Raw genomic sequence first — 24,620 nt, 5'->3', positions numbered from 1 at the left:
GAAAAGACCTTATTCGCAGTCCTCTACTATTCCCAAGGTACCCCTGTCATACAGTAGGTGCAAAAATAGTGTAATTGCTTAAAGTAAACAGAGAAATTACGGTTCATACTTATTAAAAACATATAGATGTAAGAAACACAAAAATCATTTTCAAATAATCTTCCTGATTTCTTAGACAATATGTATACAATATCGTTACTGTACATAGCTTTCCTTAAAAATTCAGAGAATATGTTAAGCTATTGTTAGACTTCTTATTACCGCATTTTGTGTACAAAGAGATTGTAATTAATTTTTCAGTGATGCAAAAGTATGATTAAACCACAGATAAGAGTGAAGAATGGACACTTTTTCCTTTTAATTGTGTGCCCTGTAATACATATAGTTTCTAATACCCAATCTTTTTCATTATGTCAGGGCCCTAAAGTCTGTATAAACATTCCTGCTCTAGACCTGGGGTTGATTAGGCTAGGAGAACACACCAAAAGCACCATCCAGATGACCAACATTAGCCAACTGGCTGCTAGCTGGATCCTGCAAGAGATTCCTGCTAGTGATGAAGATCTGGACAAAGAGGTAAAGCACAATACTGTGTGTCAGTTTCATAGTCATAGACCAGCAGTGCTTTCCAAGGTGTGCTCTATAGTTGCTTTCGGTCACTAGAACAAAAAGCTTTAGAGCTGCTTTGTTTTTTGTTCTGGCTTCAATAGGTTTGTAGTTTTATATTTCTGAGATTTTACTCTTCTTAGTGATGAAGTGAAAATATTAGAAGTTCACCAAGTTTAATTAGGCTTTTATCACTAGCCTGATACTCTCTCTGAAATGTAAGCCTTGACTAGGTTTTTGATTTTTTTATTTTGGATGTAGATTATGAGACTAATCATAACCAAAGCTGTAAATGGTACCCTAGATATAATGCTGAAGCTAGGCTTAACCCCAGTCCTAACTCAAGGCTTAATGTTAACCCTATTCTAACCCTAATGCCTTTGATTTCCTACACTATAATTAGCTTGAGATTTAATTCAGTTGACTGGAGATCTGTGCTCCTTCTACCTACAGTGTAGATATTGTTCCCAGTAGCAGAGGGGGAGGGAATCGGCAGCTTGCAATATTTCTTAATCAGATTTAGCATTTCTAAATGCCAGGATATCTTAAATTCTGGAAATAAAAATAACTAAGGAAACTAAACTAGTAATAAATGTATCAGTGGCTTCAAAAATCCCTCAACTCCTTATTTTCAGTGCTTCCTGTTTTCTCCATGAATGTGCTGTAGGTTTCCCAGATTGTTATTGAGCCGTGCAGTGGTTTGCTCCCAGCTCTGGCCACATGCAGTGTGGATGTGATGTTCAAGCCCTCAGTGTGTCAGCACTTTCGGACTGTTCTAGAGCTGGTAGTGGAAAATGGGTCTGGATGGTGAGAGACATTTTTTCACATAATTAAATGCTTAATGTCTTGTGCTCTTTTTCCAACAGTCACTCACTATAGTGAAAGGCACCGCTACAACTGAAGCCACAAAACCCTTTGTTAATGGTTGTCAGAAAGGAGAAAATAAAAAGTCTAATTCTTGAATTAGAATAATGTAAAGTGCATTTTATTGTGTTGTAAAGGGATGATTTTGTTTCATACTAAATACTACAATACTAAAAATACTTTTACTCCAATGATACATTTTACAAATCTCCACAGTGGTTTTACTGAGAATATACATTAAATGTATTAAAATGTCCTTTCAAAATACTGCAGGTGTAAATGTTGTTTAGAAAGATTTATGCTCAACATATTATCATCACATCACATTCTTTACTTTTACCTACACTTTATTTTGGGTTATGACCAGTGTATCAGCATGCTCATATTTGTTTGTGTCTGCAGTCATTTGTCTGTGCAAGCGAATGTGCAGTCCCCCCAAGTGTGTCTGCTGAGCTGTGAGCTGGTGTTTTCGGAGTTGTATGTCGGGGTCCCAGCACTGAGTACTGTGCGGCTTTTCAACCAAACACTGCTACCAGCTCACTTCTCCTGGGGAGAGGTCAGGACGCATTACTTCATGTCCTTACTGTGTCCATGAAAAATGTATCTTTTTAACCAGAATTGTAAGGTTTCTAGGCTTGTTGCTAGTAGGACAGACCTGCTATTTGGATCAGGGATAGCCAGTGGTTACCTGAAGATATAAATGAATATATTTTAATATATATTTTACTAAAATTGTACATGAGCTTCCGAATAAAGCTGAACTGATAACTGAAAATATAACTCAAAATACTTCTCTTTATACTTAAGAATAATAGTGGAATTGAGCATTTTCTTTCAACAGTAATGGTTCTCAAAAGAATTCCATCATGTGTTAAATGTGTTAGAAGGCTTCTCCATGCTCATATGCTAGACAATAAGCATACTGATAGTATTTTTATTATTCTTTTGAGTGCAGCATATACCACATTTACTTGTGAGTTTGTTTCATTTATCATTTTCTCAAGCTTTCAGTGAACTGGAAAGCGTGGTACTGAGTTCATTTGAAGTCTTCTTAATTACAAAAAGTGCCCGCTTAAAAATATAAAAAGATTTTTCAGTTTTGTTTGAGCAACGTTATGCAGTATATGTTCTGCTTTACTGTTTGAAATGTTAACAGATTCTGAAGTGTTGAATTTAACATTTGGTCATTCACAGCTGAAAGGCAAGCAGTCATCTCTCTGCTCAGTCAGCTTCTCTCCATCCAGTGGCACACTAGGACCTAATGCAGAAGAAGAGATTGCAGTAGAATTTACTGCTGAGACTGACGTATGTATATGATGGTGTATACAGTTTCATACAGTGAAATAATGATTTTATTCTAATTAAGACTTCCATTTGTAAAACTGCTATGTGACATTTATGTTACAGAAAGAACTAACAGACGTTGCTGCACTGTGCTTGGTGAGGGATATGAAAGAGCCTCTTGTTCTGGGCTTTTTTGCAAAGGCAAAACCACTCCATGTCACATTTTCTTTACCATCTGACAGGTACGTTCTTTTCTTTACTTTTAGTAGATCTAAATTTGTATTGCATCAGGCTGTGAAAAATCATTTACAGCATCATTTGGCATACAAATCCCTTTTGTACTTATTCCTCACAAAATATTTCACTACTTCAAAACATTGTTTTAGTTTTGGTGATTTTAAAGACTTTTTACTGCATCAGTAATATTGTGGTTGTTTCTATATGTAAAATTTTCAAGGTACATTTAAGCAACTTATTGTTACAGTAGATGTGTTTGCTGTATTTAAACATTGGAGAAGTAGTGGAATAGTGGAGTAATCTGTGTTTTTTATGAACCACAATACATTATCTGTGGTCAGTTGTGATGAAGTTGAATTTAGATAAAGACAGTTATTCCAAGTTCTGTGCCAACACATCAAATACCACTTTGACACCTTGAATGTCTTTATTTAGTTAAATTATTTTAAAAATTAATTTATAAGGTAAGTGATTTATAAAATAGTGTGTGTTTAAATGGCCTCAAATGCCTTACAGCCCTGAGCCGGACTCTCAGGATCCTTCAGCACTGGTGTTAGACTTTGGAGATGTCCTCTTGAAGAGTGCTGTCAAAAGGCAGCTACTAATCATAAACCACACAGCGATCTCTGCCCCTTTCTCCTTGGAGGCAGAGTACTTCAGTGGACGGCCACCTTCACCTCCAGCAGTCAACTCTCAGTCTGCACAAAAGTAAGCCATTTCCATCGCATTACAAATTTTAATGGAGCAAACTGAGATTGGTGGACAACTGTACTGTTGTCTCTGATTTCTAATATTAAATGACTTACTAAAAGCAAAAAGTGACACCAATCTAATTTCTCATTTGACATTTTCAAAAGCATAATTATTTTTGCGCAACACACATTGTCAGTCTTCATGGATACAGTTGGCCATAGAATGACCACACCTCTTGCCTAACATTTTTTTAAATTCACAAATAAGCATACTATAACCAGATGCACTAACTCTTTGGGAAGTGCATTAACGTTTAATTAAATCTAACACGTCACATACTTAGAATATAACAAAATCCTAAAATGATAAGACCTATTGAAGCTGAGTTGTCTTTTATAAATAATATTAGAAACTGTATTCTAACAGATCACAGCTGTGCTTCTCCCCAAAGTCTTCTCTAAGAAGAGGGGTCTCACTGAATGGCACTGAGAAAGGAGCCCCAACTTGGTTGCCACTTGGAGGTCCCAGGAGACGGTGATTCAAGACATGTGTCCTAATGTGAGGTGTTTCCTCCAACACCAGGCCAGGCATGCTGTGTGAGCTCAGTCTCCTAGGATCCTCACTTCAATGAAAATCAAATACCCAGGCACCCTTTGGATCACCTGGGGGAGACGTGTAATGGGTGACAAAAAAAACCATCATTAGGCCCCCCTCAACTCCCGGAACTCCGGGTCTACACAGCTGCAAGGGATGGTCCCAGTCAGAGCCCCAGAACAAGAACTCCTCAGGGAGCTCAGGCTAATGGAAGGGGAACAGAATGCCTGGCTCCCTAGGAAACAATGCAGAAGGCTCTTCTGGGGCACTGGAAGGTGGCTAGAAAAAGAACAAAACAGTGAAAAAGGAAAAAAGGGTGACCCAGACATCTTGGAAAACAGAAAGTAAGAGAAAAAGAAATGCTAAAGGTGAGGAGAAGAAGACTGCCTTGGAAAGAAGCCAGAAAGGCAGCAGGAATGAGAGCAGTCGGAAAAAGACTAAAGTGCAGGGCAGGAGTCTACGGAACAGGGATGGGGTGGCTGGGCTGAGGGAAGGATGACGGCGCGGAAAGAGCCCTGGCGTCCTGGATGACAAATTCCGCTGCCTGAAGCGGGCCGGAACTGCAGATGAAGTGGAGGCAAATGGAAAAGAATCCAGGGTTCCAGGGCGAAGACAAGGAGCTATCGTGCAGACAGGAGTGTGGAGCGGAGTGCAGACTGGAAACCGGAACTGAAGGTGCAGTACAGGGTGAAGTGAAGACTCGACGCTGGAGCTGTAGCACAGGAGGAGTAACGGAGCAAGCAGGCTGATTAAGTGCAGGCTGATCCAGCCGAGAAGGGCGAGGGTAGTTTATAAAGAGCCCAGAGGACCAGAACCCGGGATGCTCAGCCCGTCGACCGGGATTGGAAAACTTCGGCTCTTGGGGTGTTTCTCTCTCGGCCATGAGAACTGGATTCCTGCTGCCCAGCTCCCAGAAACACAAGGACTCATGGGTCTGGTATCCCAGGGCCACCTAACCACTTGGGGAAACTGCTGAAGCCTCAGCCCACTGGAGCTACAGTCGACAAGATCGGAAAAATCAGGAGAGAGTGGAAGCAGTACTACAACTGGAATGAAAAACAGGGTGAAATGAAAACCATGAGTCGTTGTAAGAATACAAGGTTTTCCCAGGGAAACTGCGGGCTGAGGGGTGCTGCAGGACAGCAGTCATAACATATATTCAACTAAATTATCACTCAACATATTTTTTATTTTTCAGTCTTATAAACTGTAGAGTAGCTGGTTTGAGAGCTTTAAACAATACTAGACCATATAAATATGAGGGTTTGACAAGACTGTTGTGAGGCAAAATATTGGGACTGGTCAGACATTTCTTGGCATTTCATTAGCAAATCTAAATGTAATCTTTTACTATGATATGAATGCATACAACACCAAGCTTCAAGTAAATGCAAAAACTAGACTTAAACACTTAAAGAGTAAAATCTAATATAAATTTCTGTTTTCAACCTGTTTTTCAGACTCTCTGGATTTAGGAGACCACTGCACAAATCCATAGCAGACAAAGCTGAAGACAGAGCACATAAGGGTATAGTGCAATTGTATTTGCCTGCAGAGATGCAGGGTCTTCTTCCCAAAACTTAGAAGGTTAATTTTTATTGATGTTCAGAATGTCTGTCTCAACTTAATTGTGTATAAGAATATCCGCAGATATTGTTTGCTAACAATTAAGTAGATCATTTACAATTCTGATTTTAAATAGTAGTGAATGGGAAGAATTTTTGTTTGTACTTAATGATTATTGGTCTCATCAACAAACGTATTGACATTTTATAGTACCAGTGCCTTAGATTTTACCATAATTATATAGAAATAGCAGTTCATATAACTGCTCATTATACATACTGTATAACCGGTCATTGTACAATTGTTAATTTTTTTTTTCTCATTTTGAAAGATATAATAAATACTTTGCAATTAATCTATGCAGTTGTATACCCAGAATAAATGTAGTATCTTGATTCGTACATTGGTAGCACAGTACTCTTCTGGATTCAGAGGTTATTTTCATATGTATCCACTATGTTTTGATGGCAGAGTTTGTGAATGCATTGCTCTCCCATGGAAAAGGAGCAGGGTTTTTTGTCCAGCCATCCTCAGGAACACTGGGGCCTTATGAGACTCAAACCATAGAGATTTCTGCGTTCACAAACATGTGGGGACAATATGAGGACAACTTAATCTGCAGGGTATGATCCGTCTTCACTACAAAAAGGTCTACATTCTAAATCAGCTTGTAACGGGGAAGTAAAGGATATCAAATCATTCAGTTTTGATTATCTTGTTTTGGTTTTAATTAACCAGTCTTTCTTAAGAGTACACAAAGGAAGACTTTTTATAATTGTTTTAAAATGTCTGTTCTTCTGTACTAATTGTATTCTGTAACAGCATAGACTGAACCTTCTCAAATATGTGTGACTCCTCAAAGAAATCTTAAAACAAATCTTACAGAAATTATTTTAATAAAAAAAGAACACCAATAATAATATGTTAAAATTTAAAGCTAGAGATTGCCGACTTATTTTCTTTCTTTTTTAATATTCTAAGTTGCTGTCTTTTGTTTTCTATACATAATGTACATGGGTTGTTGTCTGCCTTAGGCTGGGGATTTGGATCCTGTGTTCATCCCTGTGAAGATGTCCGTCAGAGGGTGTCCTCTCTACTTCCAGATGATGGGACCACAGAAAGATAATCAGACCCAGGGCCCAATAATAAGGTGCAGTACTGTATGTCTAAAATTCCTCATTGTCCAGACCTGACATAATCACTCTTTGAGCACACTTCTGCAGTTCGCAGCTTTTTCATGTTGTTTAGCAAAAGCGAAACATGTAGTATAGTGTACTGTTCTGGAATGGAAACCATTATAAACAGACATAAAGAGAAATCATAATTGAATTGTAATGTGTAAAAGTAACACTTGGAAGTAGCACTTCCATCCATTTTCTAAACTGCATTATCCAGTACAGGGTTGCAGAAGGAGACAGAACCTAACCAAACAAGCAACTGGTGCAAGGCGGGATAGACAGGATGCCAGTCCATTGCAGGGTGCACACAGACACACAGACATGCACACACTCACACCAGGACCAATATTCCTAGAAGCCAGTTAACCTACCAGCAAGTCTCTGGACTGTAGAAAGAAGCTGGAGCACCCAGAGAAATGCAAACACGGGGAGAACATAAAAACTCCATGCACATAGCACCTCAGGAATTTAACACAGGGCCCCAGCTGTGAGAGGCAGCAGTGCTGACCGCTGTGCTGCCCCATTTAATATATATATATATAAAATGTAAAAAATAATTATTACTGTGATATAAAAATGTAAGTGTGCTCATATAATTTTTCAGGTTTGGTACTCAAATCTCTGGAGGTGACACAGTTTCAAGATCATTACGAATCAATAATATAAGTCGATATGGTAAGTGCCAGTTTGTTATTGAATTGCTCCCTTTTATCTAATGTAAGAGTCCAAGACACCTTTTGAAGAAATTGTTTTCTTTATAGTTTGACCTTGTTCTCCATTTTTTTTTCTCCATTGTAAGACCTTACAATAATAATTACAGCTCCAGTGATGATTACCAAATGTACTTAAAATATGGGAAAGATAATTAAATTGAATATTTTGGAACTATTTTTGTATTTCTGTGCATTCACAAGAAAGCATTATTAGCATGCATCTTGCTTTAAATTATAAGCATTCATCTTATGAACCTGAAAACAAACGTGCAAGTAAAAAGTGCATATTCCAGGAACATATTTCTTACTATTTCTCCATTATAGTAACCTATTACCATTGACAAGTAACAGTTGAGAAAAAGGAACACTTATAACTGGACTTGGTGCCATAAAGCCACTTAGAAATGATGAAAAAGCTTTTTTTAAATTGTTTTTAATTTTTGCAAGGTTATATTCTTTCTCAGTTTCTACAGCTAGGCTACTGAGTGCTCAAGGTCATTTGTTCACTCCTTATCCAGTTGTGTTAATTATTTGGTCAGTGTTGCTTCATGCCATGTTGCTTGAATAAGTATTAAATGTTTGTGTTGGCAGATATCCGTGTAGACTGGGAGACGTTCAACAAGGAGAAAGGAGACGTGAAACTGGTGGATTTGGTGGTCTCCTGTGGGGAGGCCTTCCCTCTGAAGGATGTTGATGGTAATGAGGTCCTTGGGGGCTATGTGCGGCCTAGTGGGAGCAGAGAGCGCAGAAGAGACTGGGACGGGATCCCCAGCACTGGAGAAACCACTTCCACTGGCGAGACGTGCTATGTAAGTTACAACTGGTTCCGTTTGACTGTTTGTATGGTTGATAAGATAACTTATTGCAGTATTCTATACTAAAAAAATGTATTGATAAAAAATGTGGGACAGAGAATTCTGTGGAGAATTAAAAAAAATAAGTTAATGTGTAATTCAACACATTTTCTCATTAATTTTAAAGTTCAATGTTTTTCAAAGGCCCCTTTTCAGTGTTACCAAAATACATCAGAACATATTAATCCTATCATTAATGTTTTATATAAAGTGCAAGATAAAGGCTATCTCTTTCACAGTACTTCAAAACCTTTAGCATCCTAGCTGCATCTTATTTTGTTACAATGGGATTTTGCACTTAAGAAATGTTTGGATTGAAGAGCACCCTCCTGAGGGAGCTTTACTATACCAATTAGACTGTAAAATCCTTTATTTTCATCTCCTAACCAAAGACTTGGCTGTCTCCCTTCAAATAGGTCCAATCACAGAAAACTCATTGAAAATGTGGAGCAAAATCCATAGTCCTCTTTGCAGATGCCTCTCCAGATTTTCTTAAGCTTTGAGCTATTAACTCCACCAGGTTCACAATACTTTACTTACCCATCTTAGTTTGCAGGAAACATTTCTACTCTTATTTGACTTTTATTATAATGCTTACTCTTTTCAGGGCCTGAAAGAAGCTAACTCACCTTGTTTATCTATTGAGATCACTGCACTCTGTATGCTGTATTTTGCAACACTTCTTTACAAACATTGGTCATTTTGTTTAAATAAATTAATCATAGTGAAAAAGGCTTGGCACTCCATTATCAAGGAACAGGTAAAGGTTTATTCCATGCTGAAAAGAAAAGAGACACAATGTTTCGGCTGTGGAGCCTTCTTCAGGTGTGCAGCTACAGTACCTTCCGCAGCTACCTACTTGAACTCAGTTATCAAGATGTGCAGGGAATAAGAATGAACTGTTGTCTGCTTTTCTTTATCAGATCAAGCTCCTGGTCTATAAAATAGTGACTTCAAGTTAAAATGCAAAGTAAAACTCTTTTTGGCAATTCTCTCTATGAGGAAGAGGATACTGAAGAGGAGAGTGACACTAACGAACAGACTGCTGCCATGCGTAAGGTTGTCTTCGTGAACCTCAGGCAACATGAAGGCACTGTCTCTGACTATCCTTACTGTATTACTCCTCAACAGATAGTAAGTCTGTCAGCTGAATGCATCTGTTTGATTATGCTCATGACATTAATATAAACACATCTTATATCCTTTAAAATGCACTGTAATTGTGCTCCTTATAAGCACTAAGATCCAGAAAGGGTGTAGATCAAGTCACCATAAATTCATAAATATCTGAATATGTTAAATCATTGGTTAAATATTTTAAGGATTTCTTGAAATCTCCGGTTTCATATTCTCATTGTAATATTTCTAACTGCAAGAATTATTTTTGAAAGCATAGGAAGTCACAAAGCAAAAAATAACTGCATTACAGTAGTGGTGACATTTTGACATCTCCCTTTGCACATGAAGACTATTCTTGGAAAACAAGTAACCAAGCTTGTTAACAACAGAGGTTTTACTATTGTATACCACTTATTGCTATCATGTAGTGATCTGGAAATCAGCATAAGCCTCAGTAACATTTTGTACTACTTGGCTTTTTAATGTTTAATCAGTTACATATATACTGATGGAAAAAAGAAAGGCAACACCTCCTCCTCCACACTCTGGCCCTCCCGTCTGCGTGGGACAGGCTGAAGAGTGACTCATCCATGAAGAGGACCTGAAGCCACTGCTGACGAGTCTATCGCAGCCTCTGTTAAGCCCAAGCCAGTCGGGTGTGATGTCTAGGAGGTGTGAGCAGAGGGCCTCTGACAGGTCGCCTTGCTTTAAGGCCAGCAGCATGGAGCCTCACTGTCCTGTCACTGATGCAGGCATTGTGTCTGCTGGCAGTTTCAGCAGCAGAACAGGTGGCAGATCTAAAACAATCTCTCAGATGGACCAGTCTGACGTGTCAGTTCTGCTCTGGTGTGGTCACTCGAGGGCAACCGGATCTTGGATGGTCATCTGTCCTGCCGGTCTGCTGATACCTTCTCTGCAGTTGGGACACAGTGGAGCGGCTTACTCCATAGTGTCTGGCAATGCTGGCACATGACATGCCTGCAGCATGCCAATGGCCCTCTCCCTTGCTTCTGGTGACATTCAAGGCATTATGGGATGCACAGAAAACTGACTAAATGTGGCCTTTTTCTTGCAGTGACCTAAGCTTTGAATTAAGGCCTTTTTAAAGGTGACCTGATCAGGCATTGTTCAACCTGGGCCTCGTTGGGTAAAAGTGCACCTAACAAGCTTTCGTTGAATTGGCAAGTTGCAATGCCTCACTGCACGAGCTGTATTGCTGGTCAGAGGGCTTAAAACAAATTGACAGCTTTTTGTGAAAGTACATAAACTATAGTATTCTCATTCCAGAAAATGTTGCGTTTCTTTTCTTCCATCAGTATACTGTATTTTGAACACTCTTCACTTAGACTAAAAACATTGCTTTAAAAAAAATAAATGCATAGAATTACATTGTTTTTTATGAATGCATCATTAGAAAAAAATTAGATAGTCTAGCTGTCGGTGACTGAATAGTTACTGGATGTGGTTGTATTTAAAGTCCTATGGAGAAAGATGTTATAAAACACAAACATTGCAACATACGTGCCAAAGTTATTTCTATATACTTGTGTATATGCCATTTTATTTTATCAGGTATATGTTGTTCTCATTTTCAGATTGTTCCAGCAGGGGGGAGTGCAACCATTCATGTATCCTTCACACCCTTGACTCTGTCAGAGACAGTAAATAAAACTGAGTGTGTGGGATTCGCCCTGGGTTACATGAGTCTGGACAGCGAGGTAAAGCATATGTCTGCCTATCTGTTTGCCTCAATAACTTTGTTCCCATGCTAAAGATAGCAACTTTTAACCTAATTATGATGGAGAACAACTCACAGACAACAGTTTTCAGGTTAAGATATACATATTCATTAATAGTAAAAAATAATTCAAGATTTTTTCATACAAAAACAGAAGGCTGACATAAGTGTAAAAATAAAGCAGCTGGTGGATGGCATTACTAATAAACTCACCCATAATGTTTACCCTAACTTGTTTCTCAGATGCAGGTCTATATTCGTAAAGCTCCCACTTAAACGAATATTCTGCATAATCTCACAAAAAACATTTCTTTCTTTCTAGAAAAAAATCACAATATCCTCCATGAAGTATAAATTAGAATTTGGGTGACAATTTCAATTTCAACTTCACAACCACCTTTATTAGAAAGGATTTGTTTTTAACATATAAAAATACTCCCAGATTTGGGTTTGCCTGTTGTAGAACTTCAACATTTCACACAGTGTTCCACTGGAAGTACACTAGTGGGAATCAGGTAAAATATACACTGATTCTTTGCTTCATGTGTCTGTCACTAGCTTGCCTGCTGTATTCCTGGGAAGGTGTTTCGGGCGCAGGGCTTTGAGCAGGAACCTTTGAGATTGGACCTACAGGCCTTTGTAAAGCCTGCTCTGTAAGTTACCAAAATAATACACCCAGTCACAGGCAGCAGTTACTCTATAGCCTGCAGATTGCTGGTTTAAGCCCAAAATACATCACTGAGTTAAAAATAGCTGATACGTCTGTAATATCAAAGCATTACAAATAATTAGCAGTTTTAAAGTGTGTAGACTTGTAGATCATCAGGAATATTTTCTGTGCTTTTATCAGCTTGACTGTGGAAATGGAGGAAGACGAGGATGAAATTGTATTCTGTGCTCGTGCTAGTGATTTAATACCAGAGGAACCACACAAAATGGTGAGCAGACGACCAAATGTTTTTAAGCAGAGTTAAATAGAAATTATTTTCTAGTAGGGGACGACACCCCAAAATGAAATTATGTTGAGTAATCTTGAACAGAGACTGCTGTTTGGTTTCAAACCTTTTATTCTTTCTTATAATGTCATAACTGATCTACTTATTGCTGTAGTTTGATGTATTTGATATTTTCTCAGATGACAAACAAAATATTTGGACTGACATGGTCTGTGCTTTCAGATGGTGAAAGATTCAGTGCTGACCCATAATTTGCATCTGAGGAACTCCACCGAGACCCCACTGTACTTTAGGCTTTTAGCCAAGCCCCCCTTCAGTGTCCTCCACACTGAGGCCAAGAGCAGCACCAGGAGCTCCCACAGTGACAGAGGGGAGGTCAGGCTCCTCTTCCTCAAACCCCAGAACAACATGCAGGTCAGCTTCAGATTGAATCCTGCAGCTTTACGTACAGCTAGTATATCCTTAAGGATGCTATTAATTACATAGGATGTGTACTACTGCAAAACAGAGCTGTACAAACTGTGCCATGAGTAATTCCCATCTACATCTATAAACCAAGCTCACCGAATCCTTAGCCACTCTTAGTTAAATAATTTTATTCTAGGATTCCTGAGCTTGTTGGTTCAACTAGTGTCAGCTCTTTATAGCTTGTCTTCATAAGAGCACACAATATGAGTATATAATATGATATATAATCTGTTATATTTGGATTGTTGGTTTGTCTACTGGTTTTCAGGTGAAGGTGGCATTTCACAATTCGCTGTCACTGCTGCCCTATCAGAGCCAGCCAGAGGGTCAGCTGCCACCAGGAGTCCAGCTGGTGCACAGTGAGACAGGGGAGAGAACACTGCAATTTCAGCAGGACCTTGTTGTTGAGTACAGCAATAAGACTGTGCAGGTAGTTACTACACTCTTTGAAAAAATTGCTTTTAACCTTCAGGTTATGTTTTTATGTTTGAGGCTACAGTGACAGAAATACATCTGTCTGCCTCAGTCCATGCAGACCTAAATTAAACTTTCACAAATATTTTAAGAGTACATATAGATGTAGAGCAGTAAGACTTCTAACAGCTAAATAAATTACAAAGAAAGGCTGGTTTATCATCTTTCCGCCTATTTAACCCATTTTGTTGGTAGTAGCTAACTCATCCTGCCACTTAGTGAAAGAAAACAGAGTTTTGGCTTCAACATCACGGCTGGGATCTTGGTAGAAGTTACTATATACAGATTAGGAAGTGGTGAGGTTTTAATAAAGATTACTTTAAGCCAACTGGAGCATTCACCCCCTTTTCTTAAGGTTTACTGCCCACTAATCAGTTTTAAATCCAAAAACATGCATTACCTGGAATGAAGTATTCACATAAACCGTTCTGTGTTGCAGATTGTGCCACTGTGTGCTCGCCTTTCATTGCCCACTCTGCAGCTGTCTTGCAACAGCCTTGATTTTGGGACCTGCTATGTTGGACAGACTCGTGTAAAAGAGGTGTTTCTGTCGAACAGGGGGGGATCCAGTAGCTATTGGACAGCCCTGATAGGTAAGTTTCAGACTTGACCTGATATTGTTTGTTGCAATATGCTATCATGGTACAAAATAAATGCTGCATTTAGCACTATAAGCCGTGTTACAAATAAATTAAAACATTAATACAAAATGTACATAATGGAAAATAGTACCCTTTAAATATGCATTTGACACCTTGTTGATACCATTTATTGAGCCCACAATTGTTAACTAGCTTTAACCACATCTTCTGTATATATTATTGTGTGGTTGTAATCAAATATTGATTTTGAATCAGTAATGAATACTCTTTGTGACTTTTCTCAGAAGCACCTGAGAAACCTTGTGGTTTCACAGTGTCTCCAGGCAACGGGGTCCTTAAACCTTTTGGTTACCCCTGCTCAACCAGCAGGGGAGCACTGCAGATCAGCTTCACAGCAAGGTACATACTGTAACTAACCTCTCTTCATCAGGATACTCTGTAAACATTCACTTTCCATGACACGCCCTTGACAACATGAAATGTGATGTTCACATATGCATTTTATACAGTACATGCTATTGACAGTGCCAAGTGTGATAACACTCAACCAGTTATTCCCTTTCTCTTTTCACAGTGACAGCGCAGAATACAAAGCTACTGTCACAATCCATGGGATTTTGGGGGAACAGCCTGTCAGATTGGAAGTCACAGGCAAAGGGTCTTATGATGAAAAATATGATTCCTTGCTCCCTGATTTGTAGAATTACAACTTGAAGATCAAATGAACTGAATACAAATATATCCTTAAATGCTCTGAATTTGACATTCAAGACTGTTGTCAGCTTATACACTGTTTCAGATTTGCTTCAAATGTGCTCTAACTTAATAGATCACTATGTTGTAAGTGAAACTGCATTTTGGCTGTATCCATTTAGGTTGTACTTACCATTAAACTATTATTACCCTTGTTTTGGTGCTGGTGTGAGAACATTGTCTGGAACCTCTTTGTTAAAACTAAACAAAAGACAGTTATTGTAACATGATATTAATTTAATTAGATTACAATTTTAATTAGTTTCATATGCAGTTTAGAAAGAGATACTACTAGTAAATGTTTCAGTGAGACACTCATTTCAGTAAATGCCTACATTTTAGTAGGTCATAGACTAATTTCATTGTGTAACAATTTTTGTTTGTATTATCATACATTTTATGATTCATTTAAACATATCTCATTGCATGTTATTTTCTTTCAAGATGTGTCAAATTTACAAAATTGTATTTTTTAGTTGTTACAGCATTCATCTGTCTCTTGCTTCCAAAATCCTCTAAGCTTGTCAATCAGAGGCAAGTCTTCCTGGTAACTCTCACATTGCATGACCTATATCAGGTTACATTTAAATGCCGTTGTCTGTAACAGGGTTATATAAAAAACTGTGCATGCATGTAATTAATAACCAACATTGACCTCTGCAATTATGAACATAATACATGTACCTTTGAAAAGCAAATGAGGATCTATAACCATGACATTTGTACTAAAGTTTGCACAAATAATCAAGAATTGATATTAGTTATTCTGATAAGAAATAGCTTATACGTTATACTAACAGCTTTATAATATTAATATTAACAGTAACCCCCAAATTATGATAACCGTTACAGGGTATATAAATGCCCTGTTCCTTATTCATTTCACAACATTCATCAGTTGTGCATCTCATTATGACTAATATTGTCTTCTTATACTTTTAGTGATTGACATTTGGATGTTTTCATTTGTTTAGCATTTTTCATGAACTACACTTGCAGAATCGTTTCATGATCTGGAGTTCATGAATTGTGTTTCCAGATGCTATAAAGTAATACATGTAGAAAATTAAAAATGAAATTTGGTAATCATAATCATAGAATTCAAAGTATTAATTCAAAAGTGAATCAAAAAATCATTAAACTCTCCTCCTTAATACCAATTCTTGTACCACATCACTGAAGACTATCTACCAGGGTATTCAAACACAGCTGCTGCTCCCATTCCAGTTCCAATACACATGGACACAACACCATATGCTCTGAAAGACAAGATGCATTTTCTCATGTAACTGAAGCAAACCAATCATACTTAACAATGGACAAGTCACTTTTTTAAGAGACTGTTCTGTTAACGTCTACAGTTAACTAATGAGCATACAGGATTTTTAGAAAGGATTTTTCAAACAATTGTGACACGAAAACTGTGTCATGTAGCAAATGAAATTTGGTTCGCATACAAATGGGACAAGAGTAAAATGTTCCCAGTGAAAACAGCAGTGGGCTCTGATTAGCTTCATGCAGCTAAGTCCTTGCCCACGATTATCATTGACACAGGTGCTGGTCACACTATGGTGTTATAGCTGATGTGTTCTGCTGTTTTCCACTTATCACCACAGTTCATTGCTTCATAATGGTGTTTTCAGAATACTTTTATTTTAACAGGCCAACATGGACTCACTGTATTTTCACAAAATATTTTTAAATTATTCCCCATCATCTAGTAGGAAGAACACCTCATATTGGAAATCAAATAAATAATATGGCCTAGAGGATATATGACATTATTATTATGTTTTGACTTATCAACATTTCACCAATTGCCAGCACTACCAATCTCAAAGACTCAGAAAAGGTGTTCTGGTGAACTCACCTCTTTCCCCTCCGTCTGAGCTCATTCAGCAGTGTGACCACTTGGCGGGCTCCAGTACAGCCCAGTGGGTGTCCCAGAGCAATAGCACCTCCATTAGGGTTGACTTTCTCCATAGGGATGCCCAGCTTCTCTATGCAGTACACAGCCTACAGCACACATAGAGGCTTGCATTAAAGACTAGAACAGCACGACTAATGAGGTCTTGTGGCCTTAAATACAGATTCTCTATTTTGAACCTAATTAGGCATTTTTCACAAGAACTGACACATATTTTGGCACTGTAAGAGGCACAAAGTGAGACATAATCATTTAGATAGGAAAAAATTTAAATTAGCTCACCTGACTTGCAAAGGCCTCATTAATTTCAAATATATCAACGTCTTTCACAGTGAGACCTGTGGGGAAAAGATTTTTTTGAAATTATCAAGTAGAACACATCTACTTTCATTCAATGAAATGGTGGCAAGACTGTTCCCTGAACATGTACGGTATATATTAAAGCAAGCCAATCCAGTCTCTGACATGCAGCACTTTAGAGAAAGACTACAATGAGTTTATAACTCACATTTCAAAAGCCCTGCGTAACTTCACAATGAGCTAAACACAAGCTTGCAGTGAAACTGCCTTAAAAATCTAAAAAGTATAAGAAAGTACAATATAAGAAGGCTTCTTTGTAAACACACTAAAAACCTCGCTTGATCCTGCTGATACCCTCCTCGACTCTGTCCTCACCAGCTTTCTGCAGCGCTGCAGGAATGGCGTAGGCCGGCCCGATGCCCATGACATCGGGGGGCACTCCTACTACAGCGCTGGCCCTCAGCACTCCCAGCACCGGCAGACCCAGCTCCTCTGCCTTTGCCCGCCTGGCCACCAGCACAGCAGCTGCACCGTCACTCACCTGGCTGGCATTACCTGTGGGCAAAAACAGAAGCCAGCTAAACTGCACTGGAATGCTGTGCTTTTCCTCATTGGTGCTTAATGAAACCCATGGGATGTGTGGAAAAGCACAAGTCTTTAGATACTTTAAATGTGTCTCAAATCAGTTCATGGCTATCTTCAGTCATTTTTTAGACCGCCGTTACATAGTGTAAATGCCACTTTGACTGAATCCTGATCCCCTTAATTACCATTATCAACGCAAAGCACTCCTACTGTATTATTTCACTCTGTACATGACAATACAAATTCATTGAGACTGTGGGATGGGTTGTTAGATGAGTAAGACTTCAATTTTATTTGGTCATTTACACCTTTCCCCAGTTTTGATAAACGTGACAAAAAAAACATTTAAAACTAAAACAGCCTGGTGGCCAAAACATTAACCTATTGTATTATTAATTCATTAAAAGAAAAAAAAATAAAAGTGTGAGTGAAGGTCCAGGTCCCTTTGAAGGGAATGGTGCAGGCCCTCACCTGCAGTGGTGCTACCATCCTCCTTAAAGGCAGGCCTTAGTTTTGCCAGACCCTCCAGTGTGGTTCCTGGCCTAATCCCATCGTCCTGGGTCACTGTGATTATCCGCTGTGTCCCGTCATCTTCCACAAAGTTGGTGGTCACTGGAGTGATCTCCTGAGTAAACAGCCCTTGCTTCTGAGCTCTCGCAGCTCTAAAACACAGTCTCTAGTCATTAAAGAAACTCTGTGCCCCAGATTTGCCTTTTAAAAAAGCATTGCAAACTTCTGAGCACTTCTATACTGCTGAACACTTCTGTAAGGGGTGCCTGGGCTTGTAAATCACTTGGCAAGAGATTGATAAGACAGCTGTTACTTTTTTACAGCCCTAACAGTTCAATCATTACATTTTAATTGCAGGAGCCTCTGGATTAAATGTTTTACCTCAGATTCATATTTTTAAATTCACACATAAATGGAACTCATCAATAAAAAGTACTTCAGTTAAACAAGTAGAATCTCACATCTCGCAGCTTTGCAAAAATACTGTGACACCCTTATTCACTCTTACCTTTGTTGTGAAGCCAGAGCAAAGGCATCCTGCTTTTGTCTGGAGATTCCAAACCTTTCAGCTACGTTTTCTGAAGTGATTCTGTCACAGAAACGTGAAATGTGCATATTAACTGGTTTGGAATAGTGCAGTCTCACAGTTGCTAATACCAGAGATTGTTTAAAGCAGGATGTTCAGCACAAAGGAAGGTCTAGGAAGGTCCAATATATCAAGGCAGCACTAAAGGTAGGCAAAATAACAAAATGTGTGACAAGAAAGTCATTGTGTGGGTACTTAACCTTTTCTGTTTGTCTGACCCTTTTTCAAGAAGCCCTCCCTCAGCCTTTTGCAGATCAGTAGGTATACTGACAAGTGCTGTCAGGATCCACCGAGTAAGAGATTATATAAAACTCTAGACTCTGGCTGAGCATTTTCTCATTCTTTCCACAGGCTGCTCAGTTTCTACAAAAACAACAAATATATTACTGCCACAGAACCTTCTGTTAAGAAATAAATGTATTTAAAAGCAAAAAATGTTTTCATGACGTTAACTTGCAATCCATCTTTGTTCGTCTTTAAAATATGAAATAAATAAGGCATTATAATAGCTGCATTGTACACAACATCCACGGGAGGATTCATTAAATCCAAACGATTCTGTGTAGAAAAGGTCCCAGCTACAAGGTAGGTTTGTTTCTGACTTCCTCAGTGTGAAAGAGTCTTACCCCATGGGGATGAGGCAGTCTCGGGCCTTCTCGTTCTCCACCAGCCTGGAGCTGACATCGCCTGGGTTCCCCACCGAGCGCAAAGACATGCTCTCGACCCTGCAGCACAAACCAGAATTCCGCACTGCTTTTGTCTGGAAGTCTCAATATCATCGGCCCCCAGCTCAAAACAGAAACAACATGCACTGCCATTAAGTCCCTGACTCTAAACGAGTAGGTATAGGCCCTGATAGCTTAACTGGACAGTCTCTTCTGGTTAAGGAGAGGTAGTTTATTTGGGAGCAGATTTTCATATTTCATGTAAGTTGCATGTTTGTAAGTGATGATTCTGTCATACAGAGATTGAAATCTTGTAGTGGAAGATTCACTCTTGAAGTTTTCTCCAGTCTAATCCCAACAATACTCAAGCCAAATCAGCAAATAACTGTGTGTACAAGATGTGAGATGCACTGCATATCCAAGATGAAAACAAATGAGATACTTAAGTCCTATCCTGACAGCCTATGCATTAGAAAAACAGAAGGACTACATACCCACAGGCAAGGCCAATGTCATAGGAACCATTCCTGATGCCACCTAAAAAGGTAATAAAGTACTGCTCTATGTAAAGATTATTCAACCAGAAGGGGTAAATTAGATTTATTTGGCTTCTTTTAATTAACTCCCCCCCAAAATAAAATGGTTACTAATTTAAGCAAGTAATCAAACCCTTGACCCCTTTACACTATTCTACAAATGAAGTTGTTTCTGAAGTTCTCTATTAAAATCATCTGAAACAAAAATATATTAAAACAGAAATGGCCTTATTAAAAAATGCTAATTGCAAGATAAGACTTGCCGCTATTTCAAGTCGTTTTAATTCACACTCTGTTTAACTGATAATGAGAATGTCACTAACAGTCTGAATACATTACTGCTCACATTTATCAAATTTGTCTGATGATCGGGATTCAGAGAAAAGGTGCCACAGACTTGGTCAGAAATTGGTATCTATGCATCTTGCATGACAGAAGTTTAAGAAACATTTACCACTATTGTTATGCAGGAGGTATATGTACTAATTTAGTACTTGCAGAACAGAAATATTTATCTTTAATTTGCCATTTATGTGGCACTGCGTAAAGAAAATGTAAAATAGGTAGAGATGTGATTTAATTTGTTGTTAGTTTAACTGTTGGTGGCATTGTCTCTTTTTTGGAATTAATATATTTCAAGAGGGTTGTATCCATTTTCACTGACACCTTTTGGCATGAAATATTTAAAATTAAAAATTAAGAAACAATGACATTAAACAAAGTTCCAAAGATAAAGTAGAATAATATATAATTACAATAAACTATCACTGATTAAGAGCATTGTTTTCATGCAGTCAAATTAATTGGACACTAATTGTTTCTCAGAAATATTATTTCGTAATAGCTTAATTCGTCGTAAATAAATAAAATAAAAATATATTTCTTAGTTGAAACTGGTAATCATATCCTGATCACTGGTGCTCAAGGCATCCACACTTTGACACTCAAATCAAAGTTACAGAAAGAGTTTCACAATACAATTATTGCATAAAAAATAAAAATGCAGATTTGTTTTTTTACTTTTCTTCACTTGTTATGGGGCAGAACTTTACAACATGCTTTCATGAACTCATTTCCACATGAAAAAGTCTTAAATCTGACCTGCCACATTGAACAGGGCCTGCAACCCAGAGGAGCACATCCGGTTCACTGTGTAAACTGGCACTGTCTCAGGGAATCCACTGCAGAGAAAATCAGACACTGAGCTGTTCTCCAGGTTACAGTACACAAGCATACACAGACAGCATCGTGTAACTTTTCACTGAAATAGTTTTTACAGATATTTTCTACTGAATCCGTATGTACAATAATGCCAATGGTTAGAAAAGCAACCCAAGAATCAAGATAAAGAACAGAGCATGAGGTTTGGTTTGTTCAGACTAGAAATTTCTGTTTCGGATGCAACATCTTAGCACCATTTGCGCACATTAAACTTAAAAAAATCACAAGAACTTTAGACTGCATAGAGCAGTCAAATGAGATCAGATCCTCCTTGTTGACTGCAATTCTTTCTGTGTGGGATCACATATGACTGTGACAAAAGAGATTACAGTATGTTGAATTATTGTTGCTCTAACAAAAGTTAGCACACAGGTCCCAGGAATACAGTAAAAATAATGCTTGCAGTGCTATTAGTAACAAACAGATGCCCAACATTCACAAGAAAGACCCCTACAAGTATTACTATACATCCACTAAAAGAATGTAATTTATCAAATAGAAAATTCAGGATTTATCACAAAACACATTCTATAATAAATCTGCAGGACATTGAAAAGGAAATTGCTGTTGTATAGTTCAGTGATGATGGTTCATAAAGTTTTTTTTCTGGTGGTGCCTCTGTCAGATACTGGCAGCTCTAAGTCACCTGAGGACGGCAATCAAGTTTATGGGTTTTTTCTGACACCCATTGTGTTATGGCTGTTAGCCACCATTCCATGGGTCTGGATCCATACATCAATAGTACTGCTAGAGTCCAGTGACAGTACAGATGGATTTCCGATTTTGACTGTATGCCATACACATGGCAATCATTTTTGCAGATCCAAGTTTACAAGCACACTTTTTTACCCCCATGTCTTGATAATCCCAACCAGGTCTGCAGGCTATTCAGAAACTTGCATAGTATCAAACTCAAAACAAGTTAATCTGATAGCAGTGCATTATTAATTAGTGCTAAAATACATTGCATTTTGAAACCACTACAATGCACTTTTAAAAACAGAAATGCACAGTGCACTTTAAGAAGACATTATATTGTTAACAGGTACATACTGTATAAGGGTGTTTCACTGTTACCTGGATATTACTTAGATCTAAACAATACAGACATGACCTTTTCATTTGCTACTCAGGCTCCTTCAGAGTATAAAGGTAAGCCACAAAATTCCAGAGGGCTATTGAAAGGCAGTTAGTCCCCAAACAGACCACTCACCTCAAGAATTGAGCCACTCTTGCCATGGCTGCCCCTGCTCCAGGCTGCAGCACATTGCCTACACAGAGCAGAAAGGGGGCATAAACAGCATCACACACAGCACTCAGCTGCTCTGTGCTTGGCTCTTAATAAGAGGAGTACAGGTCCCGAAGAGAAAGTCAACCAGCTGATCCAGGACAAAAATAAGAGGCACTGAAAACATCACAATGGTTCCTTCCTCATCTAAGCAATATGAATTCCAAACTCAGCAAGCACCTGGCAAATGCCATTTAGGTAGAGATGTGCCGTGTTACACGCAGGTATCACTGTACAATACTGTACAAAAATGAAAACACCATTCTTGAAGAGGCTACGGATACAAAGGATCAGTGTTTATGCTGACACACCATTTACATCTTTTCATTAATGGCAGTGTGGGAAGTTATTAAAAAGGCCAACAGAATATTGGTTTTAACATATATTAAAAACAAAATTGAATTTTGTTGTCAAGGTCTAGGGCTAATCATTATTTATTCCACTTTAACTCTCTTCAGCATCGTCTATCAATATTGCATAGATACAAATATGGATATATGGATACTGCAGATTATAATGTATAGTGTAAAACATAGCATATAAATCACTAGTAAATCCCATTCAGAATATTGCAAACAATGTTGTTCACTATGTTCAGAAGAAAAACACCTGATCCAAGTATTCCAAATCCTCAAAGTGAACCTAATGGATTTCTTCAGAATAAACGGTTAAACACAAACGAAAGGACCCAAGAAGAAACAATGTGAAAGGGCATGTACAATAAAGAACAGAAAATACTTCTTCATGAATTGTGTTTTGGACGAATGGCCTTCTCTCATATGTCAGCTTAATGTTCCTAAAGCTGTAAAGTCACTTTCTTTCAACATTGTATCAGAAATCTCAGAATATTACAGGCCATTTAAAATAAGCAAAATATCACCAGGCATAGCATTTGTCTCTCACATTCATCCAACTGTGCACTGTGATTGAAATTGTGACCCCTTGCTCTGGATTCACTAGTAAAATGAAAAAGATATGCGTTTGTACAGGTTGCCAAAAGTAATGCATAAGTGAAGTCTTCAATTCTACTTTAAAAAGCATTTCAAGTTAAAAAAAAATTTTCAAGCAGAAACTGTATTCTAGGAAATGAGGAATTCAAATAAAACTGTACACCCTTTAACTCCTCCTGGAAGAGGAGGTTAGTGTGTCTCTATTTCTACTTACCAACACAGACGTCTCCCACTTTGTCCGGAGTCAAGCCCACATCCCTCAGAACTGCTGTCATCACAGCATTGAGCAGCTCATCTGGGGTGGTGTCCTAAGAACATGCGCACACACACAGTGATAGCCTCTTAGTGCTCAGCTGAACCTCTGTACACTAGTTTTACTCTATATACCAGTGAGCTGGGGCTGAAGTAGCCCATGAATAACTGCTACATTGCTGTAAGTGGTGATATAAACTATACACACCGCAACGTCATGTGTACTGCATGAGCAACTACTGTAACGTGACCAATCTCTGACTTGCTAAACATTCAGTAATAAAAACATCCGATCCTTCCTTTACAGAGACAACTATCAAAGTGTGATGGCATGAAATAATCTGAACATTGTTAAATAAAAAATAAGTGTAAGGGAGACTTGCACATGTTGCCAGTTATCACAAGCACATCACAATTTCACCTAAGAAGGGGATTCGAAAACTAAATTCGACAATATACATCCCCTATATTTTTAAAGGGAAAATAGTGGTCAACACCAGTTTCTAATTTGCACTCTGAAATAAAGTAATGTATCTGTAAAACATGAGATGAGACGACTCCATACATACAGTACAATGGAGACTGAAATAACTTCAGGTACTTGTACATACTGTACATCTCGCTCTTTGGGAGCGTAAGAAAATGGTTTATAAGATCAGTCTTACTTTTCCCTTGCCCCCCAACTCCTATTACAAGTGTTTTTGAACAGAAGCACTTTTTATGCTGTCCTCTCCAATTCTCCCACCTTTACCTTAAATGCTCCTCTTTTGGCCTTGCCGATTGCTGTTCTCAGGCCGTGGACCACAACAATATCATTAGGACTGGCTGGAAAAGAATAACTGCAATCTGCCCTTTTTATACATGTTTGTGGTCTTAAAGCAGATGCTGGAGACAAGTGCCCAAATACTACTTTAGCCCTGTGCATTGTAAGAAAAAGGATCCCGTTACGTCTTTCGTATGTAGGAAAAAAATCGAAGATATATGCCTCATTAAAATCTGGAACAAATGCTCATGTGTACTGCTTCTTTATTACGTCTTCTTTTCCAAAGCTGATGAACTTTGTATCATAACAACTGATGATCATTTCCTGGTTAGCATTGT

The 24,620-nt window shown here is 38.3% G+C and overlaps 2 protein-coding genes across 2 annotated transcripts in view; one reads left to right on the top strand and one right to left on the bottom strand.

Annotated features, from left to right (window-relative positions):
- dlec1 (DLEC1 cilia and flagella associated protein) overlaps window positions 1-14,854 on the top strand; it is a 39,453-nt gene extending 24,599 nt beyond the window's left edge. Inside the window, exons 19-38 of the mRNA XM_088642983.1 lie at window positions 418-576; window positions 1,274-1,413; window positions 1,873-2,026; window positions 2,665-2,775; window positions 2,878-2,996; window positions 3,508-3,699; window positions 5,739-5,806; window positions 6,316-6,467; window positions 6,879-6,994; window positions 7,627-7,697; window positions 8,327-8,544; window positions 9,592-9,723; window positions 11,304-11,426; window positions 12,005-12,099; window positions 12,297-12,384; window positions 12,625-12,816; window positions 13,139-13,300; window positions 13,784-13,937; window positions 14,231-14,345; window positions 14,521-14,854. Of these exons, the coding sequence (XP_088499109.1) occupies window positions 418-576; window positions 1,274-1,413; window positions 1,873-2,026; window positions 2,665-2,775; window positions 2,878-2,996; window positions 3,508-3,699; window positions 5,739-5,806; window positions 6,316-6,467; window positions 6,879-6,994; window positions 7,627-7,697; window positions 8,327-8,544; window positions 9,592-9,723; window positions 11,304-11,426; window positions 12,005-12,099; window positions 12,297-12,384; window positions 12,625-12,816; window positions 13,139-13,300; window positions 13,784-13,937; window positions 14,231-14,345; window positions 14,521-14,647 (2,688 nt within the window). The 3' untranslated portion in view covers window positions 14,648-14,854. The remainder of the gene's footprint in view (window positions 1-417; window positions 577-1,273; window positions 1,414-1,872; window positions 2,027-2,664; window positions 2,776-2,877; window positions 2,997-3,507; window positions 3,700-5,738; window positions 5,807-6,315; window positions 6,468-6,878; window positions 6,995-7,626; window positions 7,698-8,326; window positions 8,545-9,591; window positions 9,724-11,303; window positions 11,427-12,004; window positions 12,100-12,296; window positions 12,385-12,624; window positions 12,817-13,138; window positions 13,301-13,783; window positions 13,938-14,230; window positions 14,346-14,520) is intronic.
- A 61-nt stretch (window positions 14,855-14,915) lies between these two features.
- Window positions 14,916-24,620, bottom strand: acaa1 (acetyl-CoA acyltransferase 1). Its single transcript, XM_088642984.1, has 12 exons — window positions 24,271-24,620; window positions 23,482-23,575; window positions 22,243-22,300; window positions 20,910-20,989; window positions 19,767-19,809; window positions 19,234-19,332; window positions 18,530-18,610; window positions 17,983-18,173; window positions 17,302-17,481; window positions 16,909-16,964; window positions 16,570-16,715; window positions 14,916-15,958 (listed from the first exon to the last, which is right to left on the bottom strand). The coding sequence occupies exons 1-12, from the start codon at window positions 24,442-24,444 to the stop codon at window positions 15,883-15,885; spliced, it is 1,278 nt and encodes a 425-aa protein (XP_088499110.1). The 5' UTR covers window positions 24,445-24,620; the 3' UTR covers window positions 14,916-15,882.

This window comes from Lepisosteus platostomus, chromosome 8, assembly GCF_059453375.1.
Source record: "Lepisosteus platostomus isolate fLepPlt1 chromosome 8, fLepPlt1.hap1, whole genome shotgun sequence".
Lineage (NCBI taxonomy): Eukaryota > Metazoa > Chordata > Actinopteri > Semionotiformes > Lepisosteidae > Lepisosteus > Lepisosteus platostomus.
The sequence above is the reverse complement of the archived record's forward strand: the minus strand, read 5'-3'. Positions and strand labels throughout refer to the sequence as shown.

Bases quoted from the DNA above. Each gene is read 5' to 3' on its own strand.
- acaa1 (XM_088642984.1), bottom strand. From the start codon at position 24,444: ATGCACAGGGCTAAAGTAGTATTTGGGCACTTGTCTCCAGCATCTGCT. The intron at 20,990-22,242 runs GTGAGTGGTCTG...TTTTCTCTGCAG, and splicing joins AGAGTGGCTCAATTCTTGAG to TGGATTCCCTGAGACAGTGC. The intron at 18,611-19,233 runs GTAAGACTCTTT...TTTCTGTGACAG, and splicing joins GACTGCCTCATCCCCATGGG to AATCACTTCAGAAAACGTAG.